Source organism: Bos taurus, chromosome 11 (assembly GCF_002263795.3).
Source record: "Bos taurus isolate L1 Dominette 01449 registration number 42190680 breed Hereford chromosome 11, ARS-UCD2.0, whole genome shotgun sequence".
NCBI classification, from domain to species: Eukaryota; Metazoa; Chordata; class Mammalia; order Artiodactyla; family Bovidae; genus Bos; species Bos taurus.
In genome coordinates, this window is record NC_037338.1 from 105,908,775 (window position 1) to 105,928,534 (window position 19,760).

Genomic DNA, 19,760 nt, shown 5'->3' on the forward strand with positions numbered 1-19,760 from the left:
GTACTCCGATGACCCTCGCGGCGCCCGGTAGCCGCGCACCTCGCGCGCCGCACTCCCGTGGCCCTCGCGGCGCCCCGTAGCTGCACGCCCCACGCCCGCAGCGCTATGCGCACGCGCGCCGCACTCCCGTGGCCCTCGCGGCGCCCCGTAGCTCTGCGCCCCGCTGAGCCGGCGCCAAGATGGCGGCGCTGACGAGCACAGAGCGGCCGCGCCGGGGGCCGTGGGGGCCGGAGCGGAGCCTCCGCAGCTGAGCCCCCGAGCTGCCCTGCAGGCCGGCGTTCGCCCGCCGGAACCCGGGGCATGGTGCGACTACCGCCGCGCCGCCGCCGCCGCTGAGCTCGCGGGCCGTACCGGGCTCGGACGTGGGAGCAGGAAGATGTTCTCCGCGCTCAAGAAGCTGGTGGGGTCGGAGCAGGCGCCGGGCCGCGACAGGAACATCCCGGCCGGGCTGCAGTCCATGAACCAGGCGCTGCAGAGGCGCTTCGCCAAGGGGGTGCAGTACAACAGTGAGTGCGGCCCGGCGCGGAGGCGCCTGCGGGGCATGTGGGGAGGGCGGGGGCCCGGCCGCGCCGCCCGAGTCTCGCTGAATCCGGGTAGCTCCGACCCGGGAAGCGCGCGGGGACTCGTCGCACCCCGAGGGCCTTGCTGTCTGCATTCCGGCCAGCTGAGCCCTTGTCCGTGCCTGCGCGGATGGCGGGGGCCCCGGGGCGCTCCCTTGGGGTCCGGAGGTAATGCGGGCCGGCGAGGAGGGCCCAGAGCACCGCAGGACCGGGGGCCGGGCGCCTCGGCCTGCGGCTCTCCCGTCTGGCCTGTGGGTCATTCCCCAGGAATGCTGGCCCGGCGGGGGGGACAGGCGTGCGTCTCGCGTGCACGGTGCGTCTGCGGCACCCTGACTGGCCCAGGTGACCCCGTCCGAGAGGGGTTCTTACGTAACGGGGGCGAGTCTGTGGTCTGTGACCCGGCCTTAAAGGGGTGGCGGGCTCTCCACCCGCGAGCCGTGTGGCCACGCGCAGGAGGACGGGGCCGGGGATCCCGCTGGCCTGCTAGTTTGACCTACGGGGTGTTTCTCTGTAGTCTTGGTATTCAGTTTGAAGAGAGAATGTCAGCTGCGCAGCTGGTTCTTGCTCCCCCTTTTTAAAAAGAAGCATTTGTAAGAGATATATTTAGAAGAACTTTAGAAGGAACAGACTCTTGTTACTGCAGAGCCTTCTCTTCTATGGGAAGGAGTTATTTACCCGATGCCCTGAAAGCCTAGATCGTTTCCAGTCCTCAGCTATAAATTATGTACAATAGTTTAGCTCCTAGACGCTGACTGCCCTCTTGACCTCTTTAAAGTTTTTCCGTCTTGCTGGCTTTTCGGTAGCGGTATTTGAAGTTGTTTGTTTTAATGTGTTCTCTGCTTCTAAATCTTTCCCCCCTAAGTATTTCTGTATATTGCTACAAGATATCGGACATTCCCCCATTTCCGACTTTCAGGGAAGCCTGCCAGTCTCTGTGATGAGCCCTGTATTTCAGTTAACAATGTGCCAGATTAAGAAACTGATTGGAAAGACTTGGTTTGAATTTAAAAGAGGAATCGTTTTGCACGTATTCTACCCAATTTTGTGTGTGATTCTCTCACATTCCCAGAAGAGAACAGTAAATCAAAATACTCATTTTCAGGGACTTCCCTGGTGGCTCAGTGGATTAAGCATCCATCTTCCAGTACAGGGGACACAGGTTCGATCCCTGGTCGGGTAACTAAAATCCCACATGCTCAGGATCAACTAAGCCCACGGGCCACAACCAGTGAGCCTACACACCCCAACTAGAGAGAGGCCTGTGCCGCAAAGACAGCTGCGGGCCACAGTTAGGACCCGACACAGCCAAAAGTAAATATTAAAAAAAAAAATACACTCATTTTCACACGTCTTATAATTCACATTTGGTTCCCGTTATTTAATTTTATTCAGTTCAGTCACTCAGTCGTGTCCGACTCTTTGCAACCCCATGGACTGCAGCACGCCAGGCCTCCCTGTCCATCACCAACTCCTGGAGTTTACTCAGACTCATGTCCATTGAGTCAGTGATGCCATCCAACCATCTCATCCTCTGTTGTCCCCTTCTCCTCCTGCCCTCAATCTTTCCCAGCATCAGGGTCTTTTCAAATAAGTCATCTCTTCACATCAGGTGGCCAAAGTATTGGAGTTTCAGGTTCAACATCAGTCCTTCCAATGAATATTCAGGACTGATCTCCTTTAGGATGGACTGGTTGGATCTCCTTGCAGTCCAATGGACTCTCAAGAGTCTTCTCCAACACCACAGTTCAAAAGCATCACTTCTTCGGCGCTCAGCTTTCTTTATAGTCCAACTCTCTCATCCATACATGACCACTGGAAAAACCATAGCCTTGACCAGACGGACCTTTATTGACAAAGTAATGTCTCTCCTTAATTTTATTAGTTATAGTATTATTTGTTAAAACTTAATCTTCCTCCTTTGGAAACTGGCCTGGAAAGTGTTTACCTTCTGAAAAGCCCTCCCTGGTGGACACCCCCCTGGTTGGGGTTGGGGGGTGGGTCAGAAGCAGAAAGGACACTGGAATCCTTCCAGAGAAGAGCCCCCACTTCAGGGATTGGGGTTGCATGGCAGCAGATTCTGATGTGGAACACAATGAGTGAAATGTGGAGCGGTTGAGAAGCCGAGCCCCATGCCTGTGTGACGTTTCAGGCTGACGCTGTCCCCGTCGTGGGCTAATACGCACTTTCCAAACTTTTTTACTTCCTTTATTAGTCAGCAGAAAAGAACATTTCTAGTACTTACTTTCCAAAACATCTTACTTAAGGAAGCACACCAGCCGTATGATAACTATGGACTCAGGATTTTTATGGGTAAAGAGCTCTTATAGAACTTTGTTCTCCTGCGGCAGATAAGTCGTTTTCTTGTAAATTGCTGTGATGGTGAGAAGTGACTCACATGCAGAGTCCCAGCATACACATCACATTTAGCATCAAAGCCCAGGTGAGCCACGGGACCACACCTGTGGGTCAGAAGCCATTCGCGTGTGAGGCGGCAGGATGGTCCCTGAGCTGTCTGCTCTTTGTGCTCCGGGTGGGCCCGGGTGGTCAGCTGTGTTTGCTGGAGTGAGGATGCACTGGTCTTGTGGATTCCATGCCCTTGCTCCGGGCTGCATTCAGAGTCCTGGCCAGTCAGATTTCAGTGCTAGAACTCAGGAAAGCTTTGAAAGGTTGGTCACCGGGAAAGGGCTTTTCCTTTCAGACATGAGCGGCTGCGTTTGGTAGACTGTGCGGCCTGCCCCGTCAGGGCTGGTGTGCGGATCCCCAAGCGTTGCTGTCTGAGACATGCTCCACGCTTTTCTTCATAGGTTTTCCTTCTCTGGCATTCATCTGCTTAGCAGATATTTACCGAGCGCTCATCAGTGAGAACCCAGACCACAGTCTCTGCGCTACGGGGCTTACATTTAGGGGGAGTGGAAGGCAGGCAGCGGGCACAAGACACGGTGAGTAAGCGGCCACACAGCCTGATGGCGGCCGAGGGCCTGAGCAGGCTGAGGGCTGAGGCTGGGGCTGCTGAGCCGAAGGTCAGCGCCGGCCTCACGGAGAAGGGCCGAGGGCGTGTCGCAGTGCAGTGAGGTCAGGAGAGGAGCGTGAGGCCAAGCCGAAGGAGAGAGGGAGACATGGCCTTAGGCCCTCATGGCCCTCCCGCCATGCCCCATCCCAGGGACTCTGTGAAGAGAGACCCTGGAGGTTGTGTTGGGAGGAGCTGCCAGGAGGGGGCCAGCTGTCCAGCGACCCCTGCTGGTGGCACCACCAAAGGGCATCGTGGGGTTTCAGTCCTGCCTCCTGCAGAGGGAATGCATCACTCCCATCCAGGATAGACTGGCAGCTTTCTTTTGTATTTTAAAAAAAAGATACCCTGTTTCGCTTGCAGTGTGTGGCAGTCTGGGTGAATTACTATAGAATCAGGGAGTAAAAGAGATTCTGGAGCCCTTAGCCAATCCCGTGTCTGTGGTGTTCCTTCCTTAGAATAAAAGGCAGAGGATAGAAAGGCAGCTGTTCTGTTCAGTAAAACGGCCACACGCTTCTCAGGTCAGGGCTTCTTGTCACTTCTTGAGTGAATCTTAATTAAAGGTTTTCCATTGAATCACTTAGTTTATCTGAGTGATGTCTAAGTTTCTAACATTGATTTGACTTTTTTACTTAGAAGTAGAGATCAGTTACTTTTTTTAACCAGATGAAACCAGGTCTTTCTGTTTATTTCTGGTATTATACACTTTCTTCTAATTGGCTTTTTGAAGAATAGATTTCAGATTTTAAAAGGATTTCAGTTGGAGAGAAAATTAACACTTTTCATTCTCAAAACAGAATAGAAAACAAATATATGTTAAAGTTGGTCAGTTCAGTTGCTCAGTTGTGTCTGACTCTCTGCGACCCCATGGACTGCAGCACACCAGGCCTCCCTGTCCATCACCGACTCCCGGAGTTTACCCAAACTCGTGTCCATTGAGTCAGTGATGCCATCCTACCATCTCATCCTCCGTCGTCCCCTTCTCCTCCTGCCTTCAATCTTTCCCAGCATCAGGGTCTCTTCCAGTGAGTCCGTTCTTTGAATCAGGTGGCCAAAGTATTGGAGCTTCAGCATCAGTCCTTCCAATGAATATTCAGGACTGATCTCCTTTAGAATGGACTGGTTGCATCTCCTTGCAGTCCAAGGGACTCTCAGCGGTCTTCTGCAACACCACAGTTCAAAAGCATCAATTCTTCAGCGCTCAGCTTTCTTTATGGTTCAACTCTCACATCCATATGTGACCACTGGAAAAACCATAGCTTTGACTAGCGGACCTTTATTGGCAAAGTAATGTATTTGCTTTTTAATACTTTTCTTCCAAGGAGCAAGCATCTTTTAATTTCATGGCTGCAGTCGCCATCTGCAGTGATTCTGGAGCCCCAAAAAATAAACTCTGTCACTGTTTCCACTGTTTGCCACGAAGTGATGGGACCGGAAACATATCAAAGAAGGAAACGGTTGTAAGATTATATCAAGAGTCAGAACAGAAAGGTTGTGTTTGAAAAAGAACCAAAGAGACCCTCCAGAAACGAAGAAGCACGGTCACTAAGACAAGAAGCCGGCGGACGGGTGACGCAGCGTAGTGTTCCAGCTGAAGACGGAGCGTGCGCTGACGGCGAGGCGCAGGCTCGGGATGCGTGTGGCGCGTGCGCTGACGGCGAGGCGCAGGCTCGGGATGCGTGTGGCGCGTGCGCTGACGGAGATGCAGGCTCGGGATGCGTGTGGCGCGTGCGCTGATGGCGAGGTGCAGGCTCAGGATGGAGCCGGGCATGCACACGTGCGATTGGAGTCTCAGAAACAAAGAGCAGGATGGACAGGCGGCCACTGCAGAAACTCAGGCCAGGCTCTCCTGCGGCTCACAGAGCACACGGAACGCCGAGAAGCCTGAGGCTGCGGCTTCTACACCCCAGAGCTGGACGCATCATGGGAATCTCAGGACAGCAAAGCTGAAGGGGAAGGGAGCAAACGGAGCGCCTTCAGAGAGGGATGAGAGCCCAACCCCACGCTGTCAGTGACCGCGCTGAGGGGCAGCTGAGAGCCCGACCCCACGCTGGCAGCGATGGCGCTCTGGGGTAGCCCCGTCGGCCTAGAAACGCAGGTGATCAGCCCTGCAGTCTGCGGGGGCCAGGCTCCTACCGAGATGGATCCTGGGCTGTGCACTCCAGGCGGATGGACGGTGAGCTTGGGAGATGCAGGAGGTCTGCAGGGCACAGAGATGGGGAACAGGCCTTGCGGCTGCCGTGGACAACACAGGAGGAGAGGCCAGAACGCTCGCAGCCAGCACACAGCCCCGAGCTGACCAGTAGCGAGTGGCGTCTGAGTGGGGGCCGAGGACACTGGCTTCAGACTTACCGTGGCAAAGGTGTGTGTCAGAAGCTTAAGAGCAGAAATAACTTGCGAATCTTCCAGGTAAATACCAGGCAAAAACAGGAATTTACAAAACCTTGCCCATTGTGAAAAGGCAGAAAAAAGGGGAGGGAACCTCTTGCAGGGACTGGAGACTGTCAGCTGCCAGGGAAGGCGACCATGCAGACTCAGCAGCAAAAGAAGACTGTGATTTGATTTCCTTCCGGTGTGTGATGCGTAAGAATGATGTCCAGCTCACAGTGGCACAGAAAGGCCGGAAGCGGGGATGTGGGACCAAGCCCTGGGTAGACATCGGCCACAGGGAAGCTGAGCCGTGGGCGCTGGGACTGGGTGCAGGGAACACAGCCGGCCCGGCGGGCGGAAGACCCGGTGGAGCAGCAGGCGCCTGCACCCAGCCCCCCAGACCCAGGCGCGTCCCTAACCCCCGTGGTCCCCACAGACAGCTGGGAGTGTGCGCCGTAAGGACCACGCCTGTGGCCGCAGTGAACAACGACAAGCACAGCTCCGAGGGGAAACTTGGAAACGTCTCTAAGTAATTTACGGGTTGAAGAAGTATTTGTGATTCCCCATATACTTGGGGTGGTCATCGACCTGAGAATACAGCTTGAAAACCCAGGAAAGAGAGCAGGATAAACCCCAAGGAAGTAAAAGGAAGTAAGTGACAAGGGGAAAAACAGAAGCAGGTGCTTTTTAAGAAGAATCAACAGAGGCGTCCAGCCAACCAAACAGGCTGTGTGCCCATGACTGGCCAAGCTGATGAACCCCTGGGAAGATGAATTAAAAAGACAAAACCAGTATCATGAAGGATAAAGAGTACACAGCTGCAGCCACTCAGTCAACGTGTTACGGTGACTTCGCGTCCCTCTGTTGGAAACTGAGAAGACAGCCCCCTAGAGAATGACTGGGCGAGAATCATGGCGTCTGTGCCCCCAGGCCCAGCCCTGCCGGGCGCTCGGTGCTAGCCGGGGAGACGCTGCCCCAGCCCAGCCTGTGGCCTCCAGAGCGCCTCCCTGCAGGCTGCCCAGCTTCCCTCCCCAGAGGCCCAGCTGCCCACCCAAGGCCATCAGCTCCACCCCGACCCGCTGGTTCTGCCGAGCTCCCCAGCTCTCTGGAACACTCTTAGGCCGAGCCCCTGCCTTCTCTGCAGGCGGCAGGAAGCCCACTCCTCTGCAACGCCTTGGGACCTTGCCCCCCTCCCCACCTTGTCCCCAGCCCGCCCTGTCCTCCTGGGCATGTGCGTGAGCACGCCTCTCCTAAGCAGTGGCTGGGCAGCAAGGTAGAATCCAGGCTTCCTGCCATCTCCCCACGTGTGTCATGAGGAGCCCTGTGTCCTGCACCCAAGACGCAGGGCTGCGGGAAAGCAGGTTAAGGGCAGCTGTGGGACACGCAGGGCTGCGGAGGGGAGCGCACAGCCCTGCCTGCTCCGGAGGCTGCCTTCCTGAGTGCAGACTCCCAGGTGTGGGCCAGCTGCCCTGGGGACCTGGGGGTGAGCAGGGCTGCCCGCTCTCCAGCCTGTGCCCGCTGCCTCTTCCCCCAGGGCTCCTTGCTCGCCAGCGTACAGACATGAGTGTGCAGAAGGTGTGCGTGGATGCTTGCGGAGGAGCAGGTTTGCCTTGCTCTGATTGTTTGCCTGACCTGTGCTCTCTCCCAGTGAAGATCGTGATCCGTGGGGACAGGAACACGGGCAAGACGGCGCTGTGGCACCGGCTGCAGGGCAAGAAGTTCGTGGAGGAGTACATCCCCACGCAGGAGATCCAGGTCACCAGCATCCACTGGAGCTACAAAAGTGAGCGCTCTCCTGTGACCCCCGCCCAGCCGGGGGTCGGGTGGGTGTGGCCTGCCAGGAGGAGGGGGGCTCTCCTGTAACCCCTCCAGCCTGGGGTCAGGCAGGCTCGGCCTGTGGGGAAGGACGGGGCTCTCCTGTGACCCCCACCCAGCCTGGGGTCGGGTGGGTGTGGCCTGCCAGGAGGAGGGGAGCTCTCCTGTAACCCCTCCAGCCTGGGGTCAGGCAGGCTCGGCCTGTGGGGAAGGAGGGGGCTCTCCTGTGACCCCCAGTCTGGGGTTGGGCGGGCGCAGCCTGCGGGGAGGGAAGGCTCTGCCGTCACCCCTAGCCTGGAGTCAGCCCTGGGACGCCACACACGCTGCTTTGGGGTCGCCCTGAAGTCCCCGCTCCTGTAGGAGATTTGTCCACTTGGGGATTAGTGCCAGGGGCTGGACCCTGGCTGTCGGAGCAGACCGGCCGGGCCGGGTCGGGCTGGTTCCAGCCACAGCTTGCACTGGCCTCAGCAGGCAGGCTCCTCAGTCCTCGGAGCCCAGCTCTCTGCGGCCCTTGGGAAGCCCCACCCCCTCAGGGTCCCGGGAGGGGTTTGCTGGCAGAATCACCTGGTGGGCAGAGCACCCCTGGCAGCCACCCGGGCATGACCAGGATGGCGGGCCCCCCTCCCCTTGCGGGGGTCGGTGACCGCTGGGACCCTGCGGGGAGGCAGGGGAGGGACCCTGCGGGGAGGCAGGGGAGCCACTCTGCGTGCTTGGGAATCATGACAGTAAAAGGCCTTTGAGCCGTCTTAAACATTCCCTGTCATCAGAAAACCAGGCCCTGTAGGCCGGCAGCAGGATGCCCGGGCCTCAGCGGACCTCCCAACCCACCCGGCGCCCACCAGGCACCGTCTGGGCAGCCACACAGGCTTGGCGTCACCCTGCCCCGGCTGCACTGGGCCCCACCCCCAGGGTGCCCCTTCTTGGTTCAGGGTGAAGCTCTGTCCCTCCTCTGGGTGGCACGTACGTCTCTCCCCTTTCCCCACAGGATCCTTGGGAGGTGGGTAGCCCCCGACCGGCTGGGGATGTGCCCCGGACCTCACCCCAGGCTGGCGACCCCTAGACAGCGCTGCCAAAGAGCAGCTGTGGAGTCACTGGGACCAGGCTTTCCCGCAGCAGCCGGGGGCGCAGGGCACTAGCTGGGCGCGAGCCTGCCTCAGGGGTGCCTTTAGGACCTGGGGTCCTGTCACCTGAGCACGCGTCCAGGTTGCTCCCCGCCTCCCAGGAAGGAGCGTCCCGGACGCTGCGCCTGCCGCCTCTGCAGGAGCCCTGGGGGCGGCGCCCGGGGGAGTGTGGCGTCTGCACGGCCTGGAGGCCCATCTTTGGAGCCGCAGCCTGACCCTGGGCTCTGATCCTGCTGTTCTCCCTTTTCAGCCACTGACGACGTCGTGAAAGTTGAAGTCTGGGATGTAGTCGACAAAGGTGAGTCATACCCGTCGAGTTTTCTCTTCCGGCTCTCTCCACCCTGCAGCTGTCTGAGCGGCTCCTCCGCTGCCCCCTCGACCCGGCTCCCGGCAGGCTCACTGTTGGCTCCAGGAGCAGGGGGGCTGGCCGGCGGCCGGGCTCCGTGCCGGCTGTGATGTTGGCTTTGGGTCTGCGGTGGGGGGCGAGCGCCCAGCACTGCCCCGCGGGCATGAGGCCCCTGCCAGGGGCAGGGCGCAGGGAGAAGCCGCCCTGCTCGCGCCGCCCTCGGGCACAGCGCCTCCACCCGTGACTGTGTCCATCTGTCCTTAAGGAAAATGCAAGAAGCGAGGTGACGGCCTGAAGATGGAGAACGACCCCCAGGAGGTGAGCTGGTCCGTCCTGCGTGGCCCCTACTTCACGGGGCGGTTGTGAGCAGGCATCTGTGCTTCAGCCCCTCTGCCCGCCTGGCCCGGCCCTCCCGAGGACTGCATCTGCTGGCGCTGGAGGGACGCAGTGGCCACTCCTGAGCAGCCTGGAGTGGCGGACTGACCCGAGCTGCTGCTCACGTCCGTGACCCCACTTGGGGCTGCAGTGGCCTGGGAGGTGTTCATGTGGAGAGCCCACATCTCACTCCTGGCGCAGAGGCCGGGCCCGTAAAGGCACAGGCGCGCCTGTGGGTGTAGCTGGGCACACATGGGCCCCCTGTGGCTCCACGAGGACCCCACACGACTGGCAGCGCTCCTGACCTGTGACGGGCTCTGCCAGCTTCGAGGGCCTTCTGTTCACGGCTTCCTGACAGCGTGCCGGAAGGTTCCGTGAGCGCCGGCCCAGGTCCCCAACCTTCATGGACACGTTGCACTGCCCCAGCACCACAGCGTCCCTGGTGTGGGTTCTGGAATGTTCTCTGGCTGCGTCCTCGGGTCTGGGACGCGCTTCAGCTCACTAGTGCCCACGGCAGCACCTGTGAGCCCCACACGTAGGACCAGCAGGCAGTGCAGGCCCTGGTCTGAGGGCAGGCCGTGTGGCCGCGCCAGTTAGCCTCGTATTGACTTTTTTCCTCCCCAAAACAAAAACACTTGATGTCTTTTGGGTACTCACGTGTGGGTCATGGCCCGTTTCTGAGGTTTGGTTCCCCGTCCGCAGGCGGAGTCCGAGATGGCCCTGGACGCGGAGTTCCTGGACGTGTACAAGAACTGCAATGGGGTGGTCATGATGTTTGACATCACCAAGCAGTGGTAAGGACGCTGGGCTGCGAGGGCGTTGCAACTCCCGAGACTACGCCCGGCGCTGCTCCAGGGCCAGCCTCGGGCTGGGAGCGCCCCGGCCATTCAGCCTCGTGGAGCCACCGGCCTGGGGGCCTCAGCACTTGAGTCTGGAAGTGGGCCAGGTGGGGTGCTCACGTCTGCGCCAGGCGGCAGGCCGGGGTGGGGAGGCATGCGCCCCCCAGCTGTGCGGCCCTGCTAGCGTCGAGTGGCCATTTGTGTGGGGATCCCCAGATCCCACGTTCCTAGGCTCGCTGGGGGGCACACCGCTGTGGCTCATCACAGCCGAGGCTCAGGAGCAAGATGAGCAAAGAGGGACGTGCAGAGGTGTGGGGACACCCTCCACCAGCCCCGAGGGTCGTGTCTGCGTGGGCTCTCGTGGGTGGGGCCTCGTCCCTCGGCTCTGAGCTGTGATAGCACCACCCGTGGCAGGAGGCCCAGCGCCAGGCCCTTCTGACGCCCGGGACCCCGGCTCTGGGGGGCGGCTGGTGGCCGACAGGAGCGTCCTCCCCGCGTGACTCGGGCCGGCCTTGCCAGAGGCCTTTCCAGGCTGGTGGCCTCGAGTCTGCGCGCTGCCTGGAGAGGACATGCAGGGGAGCTGCGGTGGCTGCGCAGCTGGGGACGCTCGGAGCAGCCCGGCCGTCCCCGAAGCCGCCACGAGACCTGCCGGGACACGGCCCCTCCCAGCGTGGGCGCTCCTTTACCACGGGCCCTCCATGTCATGTCTGGACAGTCTCCCGGGCTTCACCCACTCACCCCAGGGTGCCCGTCAGTGACTTGGGTGTCTGGGGTCTAACACAGCTCCAGCCTTGCCTAGCGCTCTGGGGACCCGCCCTCCCACCTGCAGGGACAGATGGCTTAGTGCCCACAGAGGACAGGGTGCCAGTCCATGTGTGAGTGGCCCCCAGTGGCGGCAGGGTGCTCAGCAGGAAGGGCCGCTGCGTGCCCAGAGCTCGAGGCCAGACCCCCTGCAGGAGTAGCAGGTCTGCCTCTGGGCACAGCCGGCCTGGGGGGCCCGCCCCGGGGCTGGGGGTGCCGTCCCCTCCTGGGAGCAGTGCAGGCGCTGGCACGGCCCCTTGGCCTCGTGTGCCCTGTCACCACTGCTGAAGCTCCTGGCCGTGGCTGGATGAGCTGTGACCAGAGGCCAGGAGGACGGGGAGCCACGCAGATGGATGTCCCCGCACCTCAGGCTGCTGGCTGGGGAGGGGGCGGGAGGGAGGCTGAACCCACCCAGGAGACCCGGTGCGGGTGGGGAGGTTCGCTGCCCCAGAGCCCCAGGGAGCATGGCTCCACTTCGCTCCTGCAGTGCCGGGCGCTGTCCCCGTCACCAGAAGAGGGCGCTGGGACACGCCAGCGTTTCCAGTCGGGGAGCTCAGTGTGCACAGAGCGTGCACACAGCGGCCAGAGGTGGGTGGGCTCCGGGTCAGAGCGCCCTGAATCTGGGCACGGGGGTGCACTTCCTTGCTCACCACTCAGGAGACAGGAGCGTGGGCCCCATGCCCCCACTGAAAGCAGCCTGGGCACACGGTGCCCACAGAGGGTGCGGACGGGTCTGGGGACACGCGGGTACGGGGCGACCCCTCGGGGTGGCTTGCAGGGTACGTGGCGTGCACCCTGGGGGTCCTCTGACGCCGCGCCCACGCCCTTGGGTGGAGGCTCAGGCAGGCCTCTCCCCCCATGTGCCCCCGAGGACCTTCAACTACATCCTGCGGGAGCTGCCCAAAGTGCCGACACACGTGCCCGTGTGCGTGCTGGGGAACTACCGCGACATGGGCGAGCACCGCGTCATCCTGCCCGACGACGTGCGCGACGTCCTCGACCACCTGGACAGGTGGGCCCACGGCTGCCCCCAGGCACGCCCGACCCCCCCACCGGGACGCTCCTGTCCCCCTGGATCGGCCTGCTGCACTGCCCCTGCCCGAGCCCTGGCCACCCCCCCCCAGCTGCAGGCCCCGGGCCCTCCTGGAGACTGACTCGGGCAGGGTCACGGCTGAGCACCCCCAGTGTGCGGCAGGGATGTCGGCCCGGTCCCTGGGCCAGCATGGGTGGGGTGCACGGTGAGGCCGTGCAGGGGCAGACGGCCCCAGCTGCCTGGTCTTGGCGTCCACCAGAGGGCGCCCTGCCGAGCAGAGCCACCTGAACCTCGTGTCTCCACCTGGGACGGTGGGCCTGTTACCCACTGGCCGACCCAGCGCCCGGGGGCACTGCCCCCAGGACGGCCTAGCCCGGGTTCATCCTCGGCCCAGTGCGCCCCGCTGCCCCGGCCGCCTCAGGCTCTCCGACTCTGCTCTCCTGCGAACAGGCCCCCGGGATCTTCTTACTTCCGCTACGCTGAGTCCTCCATGAAGAACAGCTTCGGCCTCAAGTACCTGCACAGGTTCTTCAACATCCCCTTCCTGCAGCTTCAGGTGAGCACCGCCGGGGTGCCCCAGGCTGGTTGGGGAGCTGGGCCCTCCCCAGCTTGTCTGCGCGGGTCTTTCTCGGTGCTGTGGCCTGTGGCAGTGACCAGCCCTCGTGGGCGCCCCGCTGCCCCCGCCGTGGGCCTGGGCACTCTGCCGACAGCTGCAGGGGCTGAGAAGCCCGCGCCCTCCCCCACCGGGCTGGCCACCCTCTCTGGAGTCTCGCTCTCCCTTTTGTGGGGGGATGCTCTTAGATTTACAGAAAAGGCTGAGGCTTTCTGCACCCTGGCTCAGCTCACCCCTGCCTCGCCACAACAGTAGCCCCACACGTCACAGTCACAGCTCTGCAGGCTGCAGTGGCTCTTCAGATGTGTCTGGCTCAGTGTCTGACCTTAGACAAGCAATCGGCTTTCAAGGCAAGACCCCAGAGGTGACAGCCTTGCTCATCACGGAGCACAGACACACAGCACCCCATGTCCGTCCCTGGGGTGCTGGTTTGTGGTTCTTGCCGCCGCAGAGGCCTCTCGCTTCCTCTGAAAGGGTACAGAGCTCACTAGTGAGAGCGGCTGTCTTTCCTCCTCTCTCACCTTCTGAAGAGACGAGGCCCCTGAAGGCCAGGATGCAGGCACTCACCCTTTACCTGCCCTTTCCCTGGGCACCCTGGGGGTTGATCTGCGTCACCCTTAGGGGTGCCTTGAGCTTCCTGTCAGAGCACAGCATGCACACAGTCGCAGGAAAACACCCCCAGCGTGGACTGAAGGGCAGCAGTGGACAGAGCGGAAAGTGGAAGCCATCCTGCCACGGAGCACCGGGCCGGCAGGAAGCGCGTGTCTCAGCAAGTGCTGGAGCTTCCCGAACCTCAGGGCACCTGTGTGAACAGGGCGCTGTCTCGGGTGCTTTGCGCACATTGCGACCTCTGCCCCTCGAGCCTCACGGAGCCACCCAGGCATCTCACTGGCCCCTGGGCGCGGCCCTGCGGGCTCTGGGCTCCGCGGTGGCCTTGTCCGTTGGGGGCCGCCAGGCCGATGGGCAATTGATCACACCAGGACAGCCCCGGCTCAGCCTCCTGCTTCCTGTCTGCAGAGGGAGACGCTGCTGCGGCAGCTGGAGACAAACCAGCTGGACATAGACGCCACGCTGGAGGAGCTGTCTGTGCAGCAGGAGACCGAGGACCAGAACTACGACATGTGCGTGTGGCTGGGCCGCGCTCGCGCTCAGACCCCCGGGCGGGCTCTGCGGGAAGGCGGGTGCGTGCTGGGCCAGGCTGCGCCCCAGCCCTGCTCTGCACTCGGCGGCGGCACGTGCGTGCCTCCCGCCACGTAGACGTGTCTGCACGAGGAGCTGCTGCTCAGAGACACCGAGTCACGTCAGCTCTGAGTTGGTACAGGCCCTGGGCCTTGCTGCAGTCAGGTCTCAGCTCTTCCTGGGAATCAGATGAGACAGCGGCTCTTCCCCAGCCTCCCTGGTATGGGAGGTCAGGCACATAGGCTCTGCCGCCCTGCCCACTGAGCACTTCCGCTGGGCCTGCCTCACTGAGTGTGATGGGCGCATGGAGTGGCCACCTGTCTCAGGGGCAGGGGTGGGGGTGCTCAGGCCTGGTGCAGCTGTGGGCATCGACTGCCTGGTCTCCCCGCCTCTGTCCAGACCGGCCCAGCTGCTGGCCACCTGGTGTGAAGCCCAAGGCGCCGCTGACCAGCCTCGTGTCCATCCCAGGCCCCTGCACGTCCGGCGGCCCTGTTTGCCAGCCGAGGCCCTGTCCCTGTTTTGATGTCGGTGTTCCTGGGTGACACCCGTGGAGACAGCTCCTTGCCCCTGGGAGGGCACAGGGGGGGAACCCAAACCTCCAGGCCCCTGATAGCAGAGGGAGGGGTGTTGTCCGAGCGCGTCCAGCGGGATGGCTGACCCATGGAGAGCAGGCCTGGCAGGCACTCCTCTGACACACGACAGGGCGGGTCGTGGGCACCCAGAGCGCGGGACAGCCCCGTCTGCCCGAGGATCAGGTTGGCTCCTGGGGTGGGCATGTCTCTTTGGGGAAGGCCTGGCCCCAAATTCCCACTAAACTGTGTCCTGTGCTCTACTGGGTGTTCTTGGGGCGGGGCAGCCGCTGTTCCACCTGCACCTCTGGTGGGACCCTCCTGTCTCCTTGCCGCCCCAGGGCCTCAGGGAGGGACTTTGGGGCCTCCCCGGAAGCAGGTCCAGCTACTGGTTCTGACACAGAGGGGCGGCAGGGTGGGGGTGTTTTCACCCCGTCAGGCTGGCCTTGCTGCAGATGCCGGCCCCCACACCCCCACCCCCACCAAGGCTGACCAGCTCCCGCCAGGTCTCCAACTGAACGTGGGCACCAGGTCCCCTGGGGAGGTGGCAGCTGGAGCCCCCCCATGATGCCCACCCTCCACCAGCCCCCAGGACAGTCCCTGGAGAAGGCGGCACCCTGGGGGTTCAGCAGTGGTGTCACTGCGGCCTGCCCTGAGCCGCTGGGGGACCGCCAAGGTCGGAGGCGGACCCCACCCCAGCCCCCGCCAAGACCCTGTACTGTGCCTGCCCCTCCCCGTCTCCACACAGCAGCCTAGAGGCAAGGACACCGGCTCTCCATTGCACACCTGTTTGAAAGCTCGTCCCCCCAGAGGAGGGCCCTGCTTAGGCTTCCATGCTGCCGGTGTCCTCAGCCAGGGGGAGGTGGTGCCCAGGACTCCAGGGCAGGGACCCTGTCGCCATCAGCACAGCAGCCCCAGGGACCTCATGCAGGGAGGGCTGTGTCAGGGCGGCGGTGCGCTCACACACATGGAGGGCTGTGTCGGGGCGGGGGGAGTTCACGTGGTCCGTTCCCGCAGCTTCCTGGAGATGATGGAGGCGCGCAGCCGTGGCCACGCATCCCCGCTGACCACCAGTGGGCAGAGCCCGTCCTCCGGCTCCCAGTCCCCCGTGGTGCCTCCCAGCACAGTGTCTACGGGGAGCTCCAGCCCCAGCACGCCCCAGCCGGTTCTGCAGCCACCCCTCCAGGCCCCCCCGGCACCCCCTGCCCCTGCTGAAGCCCCGCCCCTGCCAGCCGCACCTCCCCGACGCAGCATCATCGCTCGGCTGTTTGGGTCCACGCCAGCAACAGAGGCGGCCCCCCCGCCCCCAGGTAGGCCCCACCTCCAGGGACGACCCCAACCCCAGGGAGGACCGGAGGCAGGCCCAGCCTTCCCGAAGGGGAGCAGCCCTGTCTGTCTCCCCCGCCCCGGGAGGGACAAGGTCCCCCATCCTCCTGGGCAGGCGGCCCCACAGCCCAGCCGTACCATCCCGTTCATGGGCCAGATGGGGGGGTTGGTGAGCACGAGCTGGCACCCACTGTCCCCAGAGCCGACCCCAGCTGCAGAGGCCTCCCAGAAAGTCCAGAACGTGGAGGACTTCGTTCCTGAAGACAGCCTGGACGGCAGTTTCCTGGAGGACACAGTCCCTGCCAAGGATGAGAAGAGACTGGGAGCCAGGGGCCCCCAGGACAGTGACAGGTGAGGGCAGGGCCCAGAGGCAGCGGGCAGCTGGGGCCATCCTCAGCCTGGGCCTCTGCCCATTAGGTGTGGACTCCGGGAACACACGCCCGTCCACATCTGGGCGCTGGGACAGAGCAGAGGTGCGCGGAGGAGGAAGGGAGAGCAGCTTCAGGTCACAGCCTGACTCCTCGGTGTCGCGACTCAGCAGGCGTCCCCCTTGCCTGACCCTGGGCTGCTGCTGCTTGAGAGCACAGGCCGGGCCTGCTGGACGGAGCCTGGGGCAAAAGAGCCGCTATGCACTTCTCCCCGGGGGCAGGGCGGGTGTGAAGGGGAGGCTCAGGCTTGTGGCCACCTGCGGCCCCTCCACGCCCTCTTCCAGCACCCCGTCCCCTTCAGACCCGCCCCCACCCCTGCTTTTCTCACACATGTGGCGGCCCCCCGCAACAGGGCTGCCCTGGCAGCTGGTGCCCCTTGGCCGTGTCCACGCAGGGCGGAGCAGCCCCACAGGCCCAGGCCTGGAGGCTAGAGTGGGTGCTCTGGGCCCTCCTCGTGACTTCTGACTGCTCCGCCCTCCCTGCAGCGACAGGGAGACCCAGGCAGGGAACCCGATGGTGGCAGGTTTCCAGGACGACGTGGACCTTGAAGATAAGCCTCCCAGCAGGCCCCTGCCACCCACGGGCCCCGTGCCCAGCGAGGACATCACTCTGTCCAGCGAGGAGGAGGCAGAGGAGGGGGCAGGGCACCCCAAGGCTGCAGTCCTGGCCCCCCAGAAGTGTCCTGAGCCAGAGACCAGACGGTGTGTTGGGGCGGAAGGGAAGAGGTGCCAGGGCCCTGGCGGGAGGGAAGGCAGGAGGCGGCCTCAGGTCCCTGACGCTCTTCTGCGTCCCCAGGTCCTCCACAAAGGCCTTGGGGCCGCCCCGGGACGCGGCTCCCAGGGCGGCAAAGCCCCGCCCCGAGGGCCCCTCTGGCAAGCTGGAGGAGGGCACGGACAAGCCAGTGTCGTCAGAGAGCGATGCCGAGGGGCCCATCGCCGCCCAGATGCTGTCCTTTGTCATGGACGACCCGGACTTTGAGAGCGACTCAGATGCTCAGCGGAGAGCGGTGAGGACCAGCCTTGCACCCGTGCTGCTTGCGAGCCCAGGGCAGCCAGGTGGGCGGGGGTCGTGCCGCCCGATGCGTGGGGGCTCCCAGGGCTAGGTCAGGCCCGTGGGGACTGCAGGGCTGCCCCACGGGGCGCCATGTACAACAGGCCCAGCTGACCCTGCTCTGGGGATGGCTAGGGGGCTGCCGCGTCACAGCTGCCACACGCAGGCCATCGTCACTGGGGGGCCCCTGGCCTGGGGCGGTAACGGGAGCCCCTGGGGGTCACGTGACAGCCAGGGGGATGCGGGGGTCTGCGGTTGACCCGCCTGCTCCCTGTCCAGGGCGAGTTCCCTGTGCGAGAGGACCTCTCCGACCTGACCGATGAGGACGCTGGCCCCGTGCAGCCCCCCGCACCCCCCAAACCCCTGGCCCCCTCCTTCAGACTGAAGGACGACTCTGATCTCTTCGGGCTGGGGCTGGAAGAGCCGGGCCGCGAGGACAGCAGTGAGCAAGGTAGCCGCGTTGGGCCTGCCCCCTCCTGCCAGGCGCCAGCTGACCTCGCCCTCGCCCTGAACCCAGAGCTCCGGAGCAGGGGCACAGGGGCGGCAGGCAGGCCCCCACAGGGCCGGAAGCCCCGTCCCCAGCCCTGCTCTGCGTGGCCCCGCTCTTCTCTGACCACCTCCCAGCTCCCCAGACACCTGACCTGCAGCCCACGGGAGGCCTTTGCAGGCGCGGGCGGTGGGCGGGAGCGCTTCTGGGCCGCGGTCCTGCCCTGCTTTTCTGGCCTTCCGCAGAGAGAGGGCCTGGTCTGTGGGCCCGTGGGGACCCACAGTCTCTGGCTGCCTGCTCCTGGCGTCATCCCAGTCTGGGCCGCTGGAGCCTAGAAACCGACCTGGGGCCTCCCTGGGCCTTCCTCGTCCCCAGAGCAGAGAGGAAAGGACGTCTGTCTGCAGGAGTGGCCCGGGCCCTGCCCAAACCCAGGGCAGAGGCTGCAGGGCTAGGTGCTGGCTCTGGGCTGTGCTCACGCTGGGGACCCAGGGACCCTGGCTCAGACCAGACTTGCCCACCCCCGGCTTAACCCAGGCTGCTGTTCCCTGCCAGGCCCAGGGCGGGCCTGGCTTCGGGCCGGGGCACTGACGCTGCCTCTCCTCTGCAGATAAGGAGGGCAGGCCCCCCGCGAAGGAGAAGAAAAAGAAGAAGAAAAAGGGCAGAGAGGTACCTGAGCCCCCCGGGCGCCCTGGGGCGGCCCCGCTCACCCAGCCGCCCTGACACCGCGGTGTGCCCCTGTAGGAGGAAGACAAGGCGGCGAAGAAGAGGAGCAAGCATAAGAAGAGCCGGGAACGGGCGGACGACAAGGGCAGGGACGAGCGGCGGCGGCGGCCCCGGGGCCCGCAGAGGACGGCCCTGGACGAGCTGGAGGCTTTTCTGGGCGGCGGGGCGCCTAGCGGCCCCCTCCGGGGCGGCGGCGACTACGAAGCGCTCTAGGCCCCGTCCTGCGGACCACGGAGGCCCGTGCGCTGGGGGCTAGGCCTGCCCTGCAGGGAGGGGCGGCGGGCAGCCGGCCCCCCGCGCTTCTCAGGGATGGGACAGGCCGAGGAGGCCCGTGAGGCTGTTTACAGGGGGGGTGCGTCCCCGCCGGCCCCTGCTCGCCCCCGGCCCGCTGCACGCGCTCACCTGGCCTGCTGCATGCGGGCCGTCCCCGCTTCCTGCTGCGGCTCAGCCGGCGCCGCAGGCCTCCGTCCCCCGACCCCGGGACCGCTGCGTGCCAAGGCCAGGCAGTGCTGGCGCCCCTGCGGGGGTGGCTCTTTCCAGGCACGGCCTCTGGCTTTGCACCTGAGCTCGGGCATGCGCGGGCCGAGCAGGAGGCCCTCAGCACTCGTGTCCTTCACTGTCCTCCACACTGCTCGGACCATAAAGCTCTCCTGTTTTACTGCGCATCCGTGTGTGCTGCTGCTGCCAGGGGCCCGGCCCAGGTGGGCAGGAAGTGGGTGGGCAGGAAGGTCCCGAGCTCCCTGCCTACAGGCCATGGGGCCCTTTCTCCCCGAGAGGTGACTGCTCTTGGGGTAGGAGGCCTCAGGCAGGCTCTGCCCCACTCGCGCCGTGCTGCGTGCAGGCGGGCCAGCACAGCCGCCCTCCGCGGACCTGGTCCCACCCCTGAGGGCGGCTGTGCACCCCTGCTCCCACCTGGCACTGACCTCAGCCCTGCAGGCCCCTCTGGCTGGCATTAGGGCTCTGCCCCACCCACAGGTGCCCGAGAACTGTTCCCTCCAAAGGCGTACAGACTGCCTTCTAAGGACGAAGAGAGGGCGGTGGGCAGGCCGCCCTCTCCCCAACTCAAGTGCCCAGAGAGCCCCACACCCAGGACGCAGATGGGCAGCCATGACTGGGCA

At 63.7% G+C, this 19,760-nt stretch overlaps 1 protein-coding gene across 2 annotated transcripts; it reads left to right on the top strand.

The window, feature by feature from the left end:
• Nucleotides 1-155: 155 nt before the first annotated feature.
• RABL6 (RAB, member RAS oncogene family like 6) lies at nt 156-19,305 on the top strand. Of its 2 annotated transcripts, NM_001076817.1 has the most exons (15): nt 210-506; nt 7,586-7,720; nt 9,124-9,171; nt 9,485-9,537; nt 10,297-10,388; nt 12,106-12,246; nt 12,718-12,823; nt 13,898-14,001; nt 15,646-15,938; nt 16,155-16,305; nt 16,868-17,083; nt 17,178-17,388; nt 17,712-17,883; nt 18,527-18,585; nt 18,661-19,305. In NM_001076817.1, exons 1-15 carry the CDS (start codon nt 377-379, stop codon nt 18,853-18,855), a joined length of 2,106 nt encoding a protein of 701 aa, NP_001070285.1. In that variant the 5' UTR covers nt 210-376; the 3' UTR covers nt 18,856-19,305. The 2 variants fall into 2 exon arrangements, with proteins under 2 accessions (XP_059747112.1, NP_001070285.1); XM_059891129.1 differs by lacking the exon at nt 12,106-12,246 and having other exon boundaries at nt 156-506.
• The last annotated feature ends 455 nt before the right edge of the window (nt 19,306-19,760 follow it).

What these genes read in the sequence shown, in the direction of transcription:
- RABL6 (NM_001076817.1), top strand. Translation starts at nt 377, where the DNA reads ATGTTCTCCGCGCTCAAGAAGCTGGTGGGGTCGGAGCAGGCGCCGGGC. An exon ending in CATCCACTGGAGCTACAAAA is followed by an intron (nt 7,721 to 9,123) that starts GTGAGCGCTCTC and finishes CTCCCTTTTCAG; the next exon opens with CCACTGACGACGTCGTGAAA. An exon ending in GGCCCCCAGGACAGTGACAG is followed by an intron (nt 16,306 to 16,867) that starts GTGAGGGCAGGG and finishes CCCTCCCTGCAG; the next exon opens with CGACAGGGAGACCCAGGCAG.